This window comes from Ostrea edulis, chromosome 5 (genome assembly GCF_947568905.1).
Source record: "Ostrea edulis chromosome 5, xbOstEdul1.1, whole genome shotgun sequence".
Classification (NCBI taxonomy): domain Eukaryota; kingdom Metazoa; phylum Mollusca; class Bivalvia; order Ostreida; family Ostreidae; genus Ostrea; species Ostrea edulis.
The window spans coordinates 58,737,683-58,752,680 of NC_079168.1; the positions used below are offsets into that span (position 1 = coordinate 58,737,683).

Genomic DNA, 14,998 nt, shown 5'->3' on the forward strand with positions numbered 1-14,998 from the left:
TGTTTGAAATCATGACTTTCATTTTGTCTCATTTATTATATATTCGCTATTCACTATTGATAATTTATTTAAATGTGAGAAAACACGTAAACAGAACATAGTAGTATTGAATACTTGGTACATAATGTGACGTCAATCAAGTTCTCACGCCTCTGTATGGCACAATCATAACGCAACGTGGAAAATATCTGTACATTTACATGGCAGCAAGTCGTAGCGGAACGCTGTACTGCACGGGTCTATGTGTAAGTATCAAATATTAGATCCAGTCACCAGGGAAGCATTCGGAGCCTCGGACATAGTAGGCACAGTCAAGCTGATACTGCGATTGGAAGAACTGATTCGTGGGCCCATTGGAATCCTGTGCTCTTCTCCAGTTTTAAGTTTTTCTAGTTTTTCCAACCATATCTTGTACAGATCGTACGATTCTAAGGACTGTATTCGGGGAACGTGCCACTTCGTTTTCTCAATGGAAATCCCTTCCTTTTCCAAAGCAGTGGAACAGGGATTAAGAGCTTTTGAAAGATGACCAGCAGATCGAGATCGGGAGTTCGAGTTATCTACCCTAGACCCAGGGGGAAGTTTCCACTGGATACCTATAGTTTCAATCCTACTTCGTCCTTTTCTGTAGGATGGTTGTTTGAATAATACAGAGTCACTTTTGAAACTTTTTTGACTACATGGCGTCGAGTTCATATCGCTTCTACCACCCTGAATCGGCGAAACCGTATCCGGCGTTTTTCTCTCAAATACCGCACTCTTTGGTGCAGTTTTCTCGGTTTTCTCTCTGTCAACTCCGCTCCAAGTAACTCGTCTCGCTGATTTTTGCTTCGGTAATTCCTTTGGCGATGCAACGGGGGAAGTTCTATTGCTATCTAAGTCGAGGTCATTCATAGACAAGGTCAAATCTTCATAATCAGGAGTAAGTGGTTGACCTTTTTTCAGAATGCTGTTTTCTGGTTTTGCGATAGAATGTTTATCCGGGTATTTATTTTGGGGTAAAAAAATTCCATTATGTTTGAAAACTTTGACATAAGTTATGTCATCCTTGTCTACGGGAACCCGAGGATAAGTTGCTGGGCGATCGGTCCTTCTGACGTATGTGGTTTCTCCGTTGGTATGGTCGATGATGACACGTTTAGCGATAGGTGTGTTCGATCGATGCGAGATCTGAGGAAGTGTGGAAGTAGAATTTTTCCGATTGTCGTAAGCAAGTTTCATTTTCTCTTGGTTCTTCCTTACCTGATCGCTATTCCGCCTCATCTGTTCTTGGCGTTTAATGAGCAACTGACCCTCGTTACTGATACGGTTCTTTTCCATCTGCATTTCGGAGCTGTACTTTTTATTCAGACTAGAAAGCCGAAGATATTCTTTTAGATTCTCTCTTCGAAGTTTGTTTACAACGTCTGTCCTGTTACAAAGCTCTCCTGGAATGCCTTGTCTTAGTTTGGTTGAGATGCTGTTTCTTAGTAAATTCTTGTCAACCACGTTATTATGCACCAAATACACGTCCTCTCTAACTTTGTAAATCTTTGTTTTCCCGCGCTCACTTTTAATTGAATTGCTCCTGTCTTTAGAATATCTATCCGATGTTGAACAGTTCGAGCTATTTTCCTTCTCCTCTACAGTCGGAGATCCTTTCATTTTGAGAAATTTTCGCTCTGGTGGTGCGCCTGTGTTTGTTCTAAAATAAAACCAAAAGAAAGGGTCAGTTCTGCACCATAAGGAATGGATATTGAAACGTCTGACCAAAGATATTACAAAATAGTTTTCCTAGGTATACCGAATCCATAAACTACAGAATTAATTTTCCTAGGTACACCGAATCCATAAACTTCAGAATTAATAAGTCTAAGTACGGTCTTTCTTATAACTTGTCAACAATCATCGAGATAAAATTTTCTTATTGCACACATAAAAAACTTGTCCTCTGCGCAGACACACTAGCCCTCTGTTGAGGTTCTTTGAAGACAGAGAGTAGCTAACATTCCTTTTAATTCTGACAAACACGGACTTGACTTCACTCACCTTCAGTGAGTTGTCAAAAGATTACTGAGTATCTTATCAACAAAACGCAAGCTTTCCATCAATCAAATACTTTCATAATGTACCGACTCAACCTACAAAGACTTGAAGCCATCAAAATGATATACATTTTACAATTATCTACAAGACGCGCATTTTTCAAGGTTAAGTATAACGCTTTTAAAATGAAGTAGTGTTTCATAAGCATGTAGTTGGAAACTTTGAAAATGGTGCTAATTTTCAATTTTATACAAGAACAAAAAGGTCCGGAGAAAAATGGATTTCTGTATCCCGTAAGCTTTATTTTTAGTCAATATAATACAGTTTTACAGTCTTCTATATGAATGTAAAGATGAAAAATGGACAATTTGGGCGTACATCAAAACACAAACAAGTTCAAAACGGGAGGATCACCAAATTGTTTTTAAAAGGTGTTGATACCACGGAGCCGCTCTCTCCTATTTCCCCCTCCGTTTTGGATCTCCCCCGACTTTGGTTAACCAACATTTGTTTGAAGAGGGATTTCCGTGTATAAATTGTAGGCAGTCTAACTTATATTGAACCCAAGAGGCTACTTGACTTTTGGATTTGGACCAGGACAGAAACACAACTATTCTCTCTCCGCTGATTGGTCAGATTCCTTAAACGTTTACCTATACCATACCCTCTCTTTCATTTCCTTATTTTGATTTATATTCTGCTATATTTCTGTCACTTCCTTGTAAAGTACCCCACATTTTATTACCACAATATATCTTATTTTCGTGATAAAAATATGAGGAGGATAAATATTTGGCACTTTATTTGATATATCAATTGGATTTTTATTGAATAAGTACTTTCTCTGACATGCCAATATCCTTGTGAAAATAGACGCTAACCTGTTCTATCAAGAGGCGACAATTTCCCTGTCGTTACAATATTACATTTTCTCATGATATACACTAGGAAATGTAATTTTGATATTTTCTTTTTCAAATATACACACTTTTGATACCCTGCATAATTGTGGACATATATAAAAGTTTAATTTTGAACAATTTTGAACAATTTTTTGGTCAATTTTTGGTTATTCATCGAAGTGCAAAACATGTCACATGTGGCGTCTTGAAGGCTCTCTCTCTCTCTCTCTCTCTCTCTCTCTCTCTGCTGTACATCATGCACTAGTGCTATACACTCTACATTGAAATAGAAACGAAAATCAAGGATCTTTTGTATATAACCTTAGAAACGGAGGTTCCGTGTCGCGACAGACATTTGCACATTAAAGAACCCTCCCGGTTACAGCCCAAGCAAAGGTCTAAACTTACAGTTGGTAACGTCTCAAAATGAGTGAAAAATTCTCGACGCAAAACAAACAAACAAAATCAAAGCATCGGGAACTCTTCATTGAATCGAAACACATGCTGTTCATATGCCTCCAAACATACTAGTGCATGGGATATTGATTTATTTCAATAATGGACTTCAGCTATAATTTCTTGAAAAACATCTCCATTCTCTCCAGGTAAACTTTTAAAAAAAGAAATCAATAGCTAAGCTCATTTATATCTAATGTTTTCGTTAAACATGCTTTAATATGACCTCCATTTTAATATTGATGATATTGCTTGTATAAACACAGTGGCACTCTTAAAATACCTTTTAAACTATTGCACACTTATCTCTCAATTCATTAGCAAAATTACAGTAAGTAATGTATACCCGTACGGGTAGGTAAATCGTGCAGAGAACAAAACCAATTGTCGTATACTTAAATACATGTAAAATACGTGAGATATCAATTCCTGAAGAAGAAAAATCATCAAAATACAGAAATTCTTTGTGTATATTAATAAATGTACTACCAAACCTACCTACATTTTTCTTATACAGTAGCAACATATCAAACGTTAATTAAAAATCAAACTAAAGACAGTCATTCAGTGTGTTAATAAAGAATTGTACGTCAAACCTGATCAACTTTCTACACAAAGAGTAGCAAAACACATCACACACAGAAAACGTACGTACCGAAGCCATGCTGGGGTGATGGAATTACAGACAGTTGTGAAGAAGAATTCTAAACCTTGTAAACCACACAGAGGAGATAAAATGTTCTTTCAACAGACAGATAAACCGAGGGTTTTTCATAAAGACAGGGGGTAGATTTGTGGATTAAATGTACGGATAGTTACCGCGGTGTAGATGTTGGGGTCAACACAATCAATGTCGGCCGGCCCTGATCTGTGAAGGACTATTATTGTGGCTGGCGACTAGCAATGAATGTAACTAGAGGCTTCAATAAGATGATTTTCCATCCTTTTTATGACACTAAGCAAAGCAGAAGTGTGTACCAAACTTATCTTGAAGGGTTCGCGTCTTCTTTATCAGGGCAGACAAGAGGGCTCTGCAATTCTAGAAATATATCTATTGATAAGACTTGCTTTATAATCGAAAGACCTCGTCGCCTTACTATTGTCAGGAATTTGAATTCGCTTAAGGTTCCATTTGTCGTCTGTTAAAATGCAGCAAAGTGACGTCTGCCAATTGTGTATACATTCTCACAATAGAAATATACTCTAGTTTAAACTTCTCACAATAGTTAATTCAAATTGATTTCTTGGGTAAACATCGCTATGAATTATTACAGCTTGCGTCGAGGATTTTTATTAAATCTCTAATGAAGCGTCCCAGTAAATATTCCCCTTTAGCCTTAACAAGCAAGCCAGTATTCCTAACGGGATTTAAAAAGATTACAACCCGGATCCAATTATGTTAGAGAGGCAAATTAGTTAAAGAATTATTATATGTAATATATAAGAATTATATATATATATATATATATATATATATATATATATATATATATATATATATATATATATATATATTCTAAAATGTAATTCTATATCTGGTTCATTTTGAAAGTTTGAATTATGATGCGCCCATTTTAACATCCATCTACTAATTTTATAACCAATTTGAATGGTAATTTCTTTAACACATTACCTATAAACTTAACCTGTTCCTCATTTAGAAAAAAAAGAAGATTTGCCACCTATTTTATCCGCCTTATTAATATTCAGGCAAATACATACCCCCCAAAAAGAGATAATGTTGCCTTGTTGGTATTTTGAAGATTACATGTAAAAGGACATCATGCAAGCCACTGATAATTGAATTCCACCTGGAGGGTATCTGAAATCTGTACTACGGGAGATAACCCATTGTCAATCAGAAATGCTTCACATCTTGAAGCCTTTATTTCGAAAAAGAAAAAACCCAAATCATTTTAAAGAACATGTATTCCAAACTCGGTTGGATTATAGTTTATTTCCAAATGTTAGTTTCTGTCTGTCAAAGAGCCTCCAGGTGATCTACTATACCTAAAGCAATTATGCTAAGATATATTCATTTTGTAATTACCATTAAACAGGTAACTTTGGAAGGGGTATTGTATGTTTCAGTCGTAATTTAAAAAAATAATCCTTACTTCACTAAGTCTGCCCATTCACTGTTTCACATATTTAACATTACCATGAACCGCCTGAGCTTCCACTTAATCGTATTGCAAGACCGGGACTTTAACTTCTTTAGTTGGGAGAAATAAGATGAATATGGTTTTTATAAACGCGTATTGAATTCTTATCCTACGAACTGTATTTCTTTATCTCTGAATATATTCATGTCAATGACTTTATTTTTAAAGTTGGCTTTGTGTCAATGAGTAACGTAAGAGAAATCAATAAAAAAAAAAATTGGTGTCATGTATTTGGAGTTGATTCGAATCCGGATTGCTTTTATAATTCTTTCAGTCCAATGAATTCTTGAGAATTTAGTCATAATTTAACATCTATCAAAGAAATCCAATGAAATTGTGTATATCGCACTGTCCTGTTTCCCGGTGATACAGCATATAGCATTATAAATATTCGTGTAAAGGTAAATTATATTGATTATAAATTCGACATAAAATCCTTCAGATTCACAACGTTGTTAAAAAAGGAAAACTCACTAAAATCAATATTAACACATTGAAAAGAAGTTTATGCCAAACATTGTTTGTTAAGACGAATTCATGAGAACATCACAACACTCACCTATTTTATACGTTAGATACCATCAAGGCATCATTTCAGAAAATCCTGTCTTTCACTTTTGAATGTTGTCAAGAAAAGCGAGTGTTCATCCGGTCTGCCATAGTAAGAGAGCTGTTTTTAAAACTCGTTATGTCAATCGGAATGTATTAAAGTCTATCTTACAATAAATCGCCTAAAGTTCTTTCCGTAACCTTTTAATACTATTAATTTCAACAACACAAACTTAAGAAAAACCGTTGTGAATCAAACAATGAAAATTAGTGATTGCGCACACGTGCACGGAACTATTACTGGGCTTATCATCATTACAAGTCTGAAAGTGATCAATATATGATTGTTACTATTTCCACATGATACCTTATCAAACACATTATGTAACATAAAGATGTACGGCAATATCTAGGTACACACTCATGTGACATAAAGATGTACGGCAATATCTAGGTACACACTCATGTGGCATAAAGGTGTACGGCAATATCTAGGTACACACTCATGTGACATAAAGATGTACGGCAATATCTAGGTACACACTCATGTGGCATAAAGATGTACGGCAATATCTAGGTACACACTCATGTGGCATAAAGGTGTACGGCAATATCTAGGTACACACTCATGTGACATAAAGATGTACGGCAATATCTAGGTACACACTCATGTGGCATAAAGGTGTACGGCAATATCTAGGTACACACTCATGTGACATAAAGATGTACGGCAATATCTAGGTACACACTCATGTGACATAAAGATGTACGGCAATATCTAGGTACACACTCATGTGGCATAAAGGTGTACGGCAATATCTAGGTACACACTCATGTGACATAAAGATGTACGGCAATATCTAGGTACACACTCATGTGGCATAAAGGTGTACGGCAATATCTAGGTACACACTCATGTGACATAAAGATGTACGGCAATATCTAGGTACACACTCATGTGACATAAAGATGTACGGCAATATCCAGGTACACACTCATGTGGCATAAAGGTGTACGGCAATATCTAGGTACACACTCATGTGACATAAAGATGTACGGCAATATCTAGGTACACACTCATGTGACATAAAGATGTACGGCAATATCTAGGTACACACTCATGTGGCATAAAGGTGTACGGCAATATCTAGGTACACACTCATGTGACATAAAGGTGTACGGCAATATCTAGGTACACACTCATGTGACATAAAGATGTACGGCAATATCTAGGTACACACTCATGTGGCATAAAGGTGTACGGCAATATTTAGGTACACACTCATGCGGTATAAAGGTGTACGGTATTTAAGTACACACACTCATGTAGCATAAAGGTGTACGGCAATATTTAGGTACACATTTATGTGGCATAAATGTGTTCAGTAATATATAGGTACACACACTCCCTACTAAACCCGATATCGTTGACAACCACCTCATTCAGGAAGCCCAAAGCCTGAGCTGCAACCCTGCTCAAAACTATCCAGTAAAAGATACTGATGATTCTCTCTCTCTCTCGCCGTGTGTGTGTGTGTGTGTGTGTGTGTGTGTGTGAGTGTGTGTGTGTGTGTGTGTGTGTGTGTGTGTGTGTGTGTGTGTGTGTGTGTGTGTGTGTGTGTGAGTGTGTGTGTGTGTGTGTGTGTGTGTGTGTGTGTGTGTGTGTGTGTGTGTGTGTGTGTGTGTGAGTGTGTGTGTGTGTGTGTGTGTGTGTGTGTGTGTGTGTGTGTGAGTGTGTGTGTGTGTGTGTGTGTGTGTGTGTGTGTGTGTGTGTGTGTGTGTGTGTGTGTGTGTGTGTGTGTGTGTGTGAGTGTGTGTGTGTGTGTGTGTGTGTGTGTGTGTGTGTGTGTGTGTGAGTGTGTGTGTGTGTGTGTGTGTGTGTGTGTGTGTGTGTGTGTGTGTGTGTGAGTGTGTGTGTGTGTGTGTGTGTGTGTGTGTGTGTGTGTGTGTGTGTGTGTGTGTGTGTGTGTGTGTGTGTGTGTGTGTGTGTGTGTGAGTGTGTGTGTGTGTGTGTGTGAGTGTGTGTGTGTGTGTGTGTGTGAGTGTGTGTGTGTGTGTGTGTGTGTGTGTGTGTGTGTGTGTGTGTGTGTGTGAGTGTGTGTGTGTGTGTGTGTGTGTGTGTGTGTGTGTGTGTGTGTGTGTGTGTGTGTGTGTGTGTGTGTGTGTGTGTGTGTGTGTGTAAACAACACTTGGTATGTAATAGGTTAAAGTGAACGTAACTACTGCGACTGAAAAAGACACAAAAACACATTCTCTACCCTTGAAGATCTCAACTTTGCATAATCAACAACAGCAACTGTTTACAGCCCATAGACTGATTCTTTGCTTTTGCAATCCCTTACCAATCACGATGAATGATCAACACTTCCCCATTCTACAACCATACAGAATTTTACGTTTGTTAACAACCACCTTGAAGGAATAAGAATGGCCTTCTATTCAAATACAAATAAATGACAATAAAAATCATATATACAGCCACAATATATAGACTAGGGACAATATTATGCCAAAAAACACCGGTTCAGTAAAAAAAAATAAATCCTTTTTACATTATATATTTTATGAGTTAACAATACAATAACGATGACAAGGAAGTGTCCCTGGTCAAATTGTAAAGATACATAATCCAAATACGTACCAATAAATGAAAGTAAGTACATGTACTAATAAGCTATTAAAATTATTAGCTGCAATAATATACCCCTCTCTGATTTCTTTTGGAGAGGGCTACAACTCCTTAGGATCTCCGTAGTGGTGCGAGAGCGAGTCATTTATATTTCACTTATGTGTTTATTTGTAAGATTTCAGAGAGTTTTTCTATACATTCTTATGTAAATTTATTTTGACAAATATATGTAGTTTCCACCTTAGTCCGAAGCTCATGGTTTGAACAAATCGTCAAAAGCTTTTTTGCAAATTTTGTTTTCTCTAATTCAGTAAGCATACAGACGGAAATAGCTGCTACGTTTTTAAGATTTACTGATTCTTCGTGATCAAACATTTCTTATGAAATTCTTTTCGTCGTCAGTCGTCGGCATTGCCAATCATTGTTTGTAATTTCTCTCGAACCTTTGACGTAGTGCTTGAGAAGATTTTTAATAACATCCACCCTATCTTCTCGTTTTTCTTATGATACCACTCTGAAGAAAGCATGATGTGTAGTTAGACGTATATATGCTACTTAATAAGTACAATGAATTCAGTGGATAAGCATAAAAAATAGACAAACACAGAAAAGAACTACAGATTGTTTTTATGAAAAACAAATGTCTCCCCAGCTCCCCAAATTGGAAGTGCTCCAAATGAAACCCCCTAACCTTGATGTACTGCATGGTATGGAAGAGAAAGCATGAGCAGGAACATAGACATTATGAACTCCGATAAGCCATATAGAGGGAGAAGTGTTCACAAACTATTTTACACCCTCCATCCCTCAGATCCACTATAATTTTAAGGATAACTATTGGATCCTCCTGTCCTGACAATATGCACATCTACAAATGGCAATGAAGCATTGTACAAAGTTTCAAATCTATCTGATAAGCCATATAGGAGAAGTGTTCAAAAGCTATTTTATATCCTCCACCCCTCTTAGATCCGCTATAACCTTTAGGAAAATGATTGGATCCTCGGTGGTCTAGAGGTTAGAGCGTTCGTCCCGCATGCGGAAGGCCAGGGTTGAAATCCCGGCCGCGACATACCCAAGTCGTTAAAAGAGGTACATCGCCAAACACTCGACATCAGGTATGAATGTCACGGATCCTCGAGATGACCTTAAAAACGGATGTCCCGTGTCACATTAGGTGTGGCATGCTAAAGAACCCTCACTGCTCAATGGCCGTAAGCGACGAGCAAAGGCCTAAATTAGAAGCCCTTCACCGGTCTTGGTGACGTCTCCACATGAGTGAAAAACTCGATCGATCGAGAGAGAGAGACACGTTAAACAAGATACAATCAATCCCGTCCCACCAATATGCACATCTACAAATGGCAATGAAGCATTGTACAAAGTTTCAAATCTATAAGATAAGCCGTGTAGGAGAAGTGTTCACAAACTATTTTACATTCTCCACCTCTCATAGATTCACTATAACTTTAGGAAAATAATTGTATCCTCCTGCCCCACCAATATGCATATTTGAAAATGGTAATGAAGCATTGTACAAAGTTTAAAGTCTATCCGATGAGCCATGTAGGAGGAGAAGTGTTCACAAGATTTTGTGATAGACAGACGGACGGACAGAAGGGCAGAAAGTACAAAAACATGTCTCCCCCTGAAAGAGGGGGAGACATAATGAGAATACATGTATTGGATCGATCAGACTTGGAAGAAGAAAAAAATCAAAGGCCTCAAAGTCGACTCGTCCACGATTTCCAACATGGGGTGGTGGTGGTGATTGTGTGTGTGTGTGTGTGTGGTTAAATACAGCACCGTCTTAGACGATTTAATTTTGAATCTTTAAAGTATGGTAAAACAAAATGTACATGCATATCATGCTTAACTAGATATCTGTGGAATTTCAACGTCACAAACTAGGAACACGACACATTGGCTTGAGGAATTTACCCATAAAGCTTCAAAAGTTGTGAAGTTCAAGATCAAAGGTCACCACTATCCATGCATGGTACCCAGCACATCTGCAGTAGATGATCACTTTTTGGTACATGCCAAATATCAAAAGTCTACCGCAAAAGACAAAATAGTAACAGCCCGGACACAATTTGTAGCAGGTATCGATACAAATTATTTTCTTGAAGTCTTCAAATATATTGATTCTTTTAAGACGTTTTTTACATGACGTATTTCCGCAAAAACGTACCACGTGCGTATGTAAATGATATTAACTCGTTCGTTGTTTATTTATATATGAAAAAAGCAAATATAGAATTCATTAATTCATTTCAGATATATTTTCGTCTGAATTTTGTTAGAATAATAGTTAAAAAATCGCCAAATGATTTATTTCCACGGAAAGTTGACAAATTTAATATATATCGAAGTCCTTATTCACCTAACTGAAGTTCTAACCCATTCTCTCACCAGAGGGCGCGCTACGCAAGCTTCACTTTCACCTCTGTTATCGTCTGATAAATAGTTCGGCTAACCACATGATCTCGCACGGACAAAATGACGTCTTTGACTCCAACAGAAAGGCACGTTTTCTGTTCTTTGTGCAATGTCAGATTTTCATCATTATAATCTCGCTAGTTTTTTTTTTAATGTAGAGTCCATAGTTACGAAGTGAAAGTGAAATAATACATTTGACAAGACAAAATAGTTCCATAAATATGAAGATTGCACTAACGTAATACAGCGTTTCGATACCTACCAATGTGTTTTTAACTCATAAATGTATGGGTTTTTTTTATGAAAATGATGCAGATATATTTTATTTTCAAAGACGCTCTGTTTTACAAAATTCTTGTAAATTAGACGATAACAGAGGTGTTGTGGAGCGTAGCGTAACGTCCTCTGGTGAGAGATTGGTTCTAACCCTCCCCTCTTTATACATGTATTCATGCGCGATTAAAAATATTATTTCGATAGACGTCATACGTCTTTCACCATTATTGTTTGGCTAAAATTTGAATATATCATACATGTACATAACTTTGTTAACCATGTTAACAAATCTTAAACTCAATGAAAGACATGCAGTGTCTGCTTTCATATCCACAGTCACATCTTCTCCCAACTGTATTCAGTTGCAGACCTGCTAGGTTGATGCCTGATTATAAAATATTTTCACATTCTTTCACAACCAATTTGTGCGTTCCATTGATATTATAAGAATTTTATGTGCACAGTAATGATTTTATTGAACAAATCATACACTGCCAGTCAAACTATATTCTGTTACGTGTGAGCTAGGGTGGTAGTGAAGCTGTGAAAGCCAAGGAGTAGCTCGGTACGCGAACCGACTCAAAAAAGCCAAAAAGAAAGAAATTGCCTCACCCAGTTAAAGAACGTTTAGCTGGGAGTAAGCCTTTATAGCAGTTCTCTCTCTTTCTCTATCGAAAGGCAGATCTAGGAATTTGTAAAGGGGGGGGGGGGGGTCTAGTACTTGATCTTTCACAAAGTCCACCCCTACCCATTTTACACCTTTTCTTGTGTACATAGCATCTTAGGAAGATCTGATTTTTATACATGAAAATGCTTGGTTTATTTACTACTTCCTTCCAAGGTTTTAGTCGATCTAATCTCCATACTCAGACCTGATATCGGAAAAAAATAGCTGAATGGTGCAAAATTCTGCATTCTGAGCATTTCCTGGCACTTTCTTTTCACTTTCAAATTGTGTACTTCTTAAACAAAACTTTTATGTTACATATACTTTTTCAGAATTCTTAAGTGATACCCGGACCCCCTCTGGATTCACCTTTGGAATATTTAAAGGCAATAACAGGACATGAGCAACAACTCCTGAGCGCTTCTTCACACCGTCCCCCCTCCCTTTTAAAAAAAGTTTTCTCAGTTTAGAAATGTGTACTAGTGTATCGATAGTTATTACAGGTTGACGGATAGGTCCTCTTGATCATATTTTATAATGATGAACTTTCACGGAACGTGGATTAAGAAACAATAATGATACACATCTAAGTTACAAAACAGTTTTAAAATACAAAAATATGAATTCAGAAAATAGTGCATTTAATGCGGAATATAATAAACCATGCCTAAAATAAAAAGTTGATGTATTACTAGTATGTAAGTTTTGGTTGCTTCAGGGATATATAATTGTTACTTCACCTCGACATGAAAAGTTCTTTTATGATATCCGAAACAGGTTTAAATTTTATTTTGTGGTAATAGTACCATGCGTTGTATAATGGCACTAGTACCGGTAGGTCGGGGGTTAGATCACCTAACTAGTAATGCAAGGGTCACAGGTTCGATACTCGATTGTCAAAGCTTTTCACTCCTTCCTTTCTACAGTAATGTCCATTCATAATACATATAAGCTGACTTGTTACTTGCATCAACCAGGAATTATCAAAATATTCTAACTCTAAAACAGACATTATGACATACCCCAGTATATTTTGTAGAAAAGAGATAGGATGCAAGTGAATTGTACACTGAGAATCACGGGTCTTTCGGATATGACCTTAAAAACGGAGGTCCCGTATCGCAGCAGGAGTTGGTACGTTAAAGAGGACCCTGAGCGCAAACCATACAAATGTAGGTCACCCACAGCTGCAGTACAAGTGAAAAATTCTCGACGGGACGTAAAACAAAACCAACTAATCAACACAATGTATATAATACATAAATATTTTATCTTTACCAATATCATTTGAGAAAGTTAAATTGTTACCATCGACTACACAGTTTCGTAACACCACCTGGATCTCACAATGTTTGTGCAGAACAAATCTACCACTAAAGAGAGTTGTAGTATCAAGTATTCGGCGCGAGAGTACTCTAGATATGGGGAAAGAAAGCGACACTGAATACAATGTAATTTCTACCAGAAACAGTTCATTTAATTATGTCTCCCCTCTTTCTGTCCGTCTGTCTGTCACACAATCTTGTGAACGCTTCTCCTCCAATATAGCTTATCGGATAGACTTGAAACTTAGTGCAATGCTTCATTGCCATTTGTGGATGTGCATATTGTTGGGACAGGAGGATCCAATTATATTCCTAAAAGTTATAATGGATCTAAGTGGGATGGGGGAAGTTAAAATAGCTTGTGAACGCTTCTCCTATATGACTTATCCGATAGATTTGAAATTCTGTGCAATACTTCACGTTTTTTGCAGATGTGCATAATCTCGGGACAAGAGAATCCAATTGTTATCCTTAATGTTATAGTGGATCTGAGGGGTGGATGGTGTAAAATAGTTTGTGAACACTTCTCCTATGTGGCTTATAGGAGTTCATAATGTCTATGTCCCTTCTCATGCTTTCTCCTTCATACCACGCAGTACATTAAGGGGAAGGGGTTTTAGTTGGAGCACTTGCAATTTTGGGGGCTGGGGAGACATTTGTTTTTCATAAAAATAAATCCAGTGAGAGAAGAGTGAAAACAAAGCTCATCCAAATTCCCAGCCACAAATCCAATAAATTTCATCATTATTGTTAAAATACAAATGAACAAACAGAAGGGCTTGCATATAACAAAACAAAAAAGAATTCAATCTGAAAATTAGGTGGCAGAGGACAGTTTGTTTGGTTCTGAAACATGTGGGTAGGGGGTATGTTTTATACGTCAAAGTCAGATTATGACAGACTAATGAAAAATCACATTTCCCTTTTATGTCAATACTTGTATTTCATATTGTTGTAGTTGATAAATTATAACCCTAAATTACATGTAATCTATACATACTGGTGCTGTTGCTCAAAACATGCTCTGAGCAGGTGCCCCTTTTTTGCTTTGCTTTTCTTTCATTTGGGCTAATCCCCGCACCCCGCACCCCACACCATCACAGTACTGTGCGATAGGATTTAGACACTGTGCTCAATCAAGAGCCCTGTCTGCTCTTCTTAAAAATCTACCTTTCATATGGAGCCATCCACCTTCCCTCTCAGCTACAGACCTTTTGCTGGACCATTCATGATTTCACCGGAATTTTTTCAGCAACTGACCACGTGTCTTAGTTTTGTATTTGCACCATCTATATGTTAGGAATCATGGCGACACCTACATGTTGTACATGTATATCAACATTTTTATTAAGCACTTAGCTACATTTGACATATATCCTGAAATTATTGTATACATTTTTACACATGTAATATCACTTCAAATATGGAGTATTTCCAATTTGTTAAAACGTTGACCGGGCCTATAGTGCGAAACTGTCCCCTGCTACCTTAGCAGGCGTACATCAGATAGCAGATAATCATTGATCTACTAAACCTTTGATTCAAATGAAGTATAAAAATCA

General features: G+C 37.2%; 1 protein-coding gene across 3 annotated transcripts; it reads right to left on the reverse strand.

The window, feature by feature from the left end:
• Positions 1-16: 16 nt before the first annotated feature.
• LOC125652675 (uncharacterized) lies at positions 17-6,260 on the reverse strand. Of its 3 annotated transcripts, none has more exons than XM_048882028.2 (2): positions 6,108-6,260; positions 17-1,684 (listed from the first exon to the last, which is right to left on the reverse strand). In XM_048882028.2, the coding sequence occupies exon 2, from the start codon at positions 1,642-1,644 to the stop codon at positions 253-255; it is 1,392 nt and encodes a 463-aa protein (XP_048737985.1). In that variant the 5' UTR covers positions 1,645-1,684; positions 6,108-6,260; the 3' UTR covers positions 17-252. The 3 variants fall into 3 exon arrangements, with proteins under 3 accessions (XP_048737985.1, XP_048737986.1, XP_048737987.1); XM_048882029.2 differs by lacking the exon at positions 6,108-6,260 and adding an exon at positions 4,039-4,405; XM_048882030.2 differs by lacking the exon at positions 6,108-6,260 and adding an exon at positions 1,784-2,091.
• Between the last annotated feature and the right edge of the window lie 8,738 nt (positions 6,261-14,998).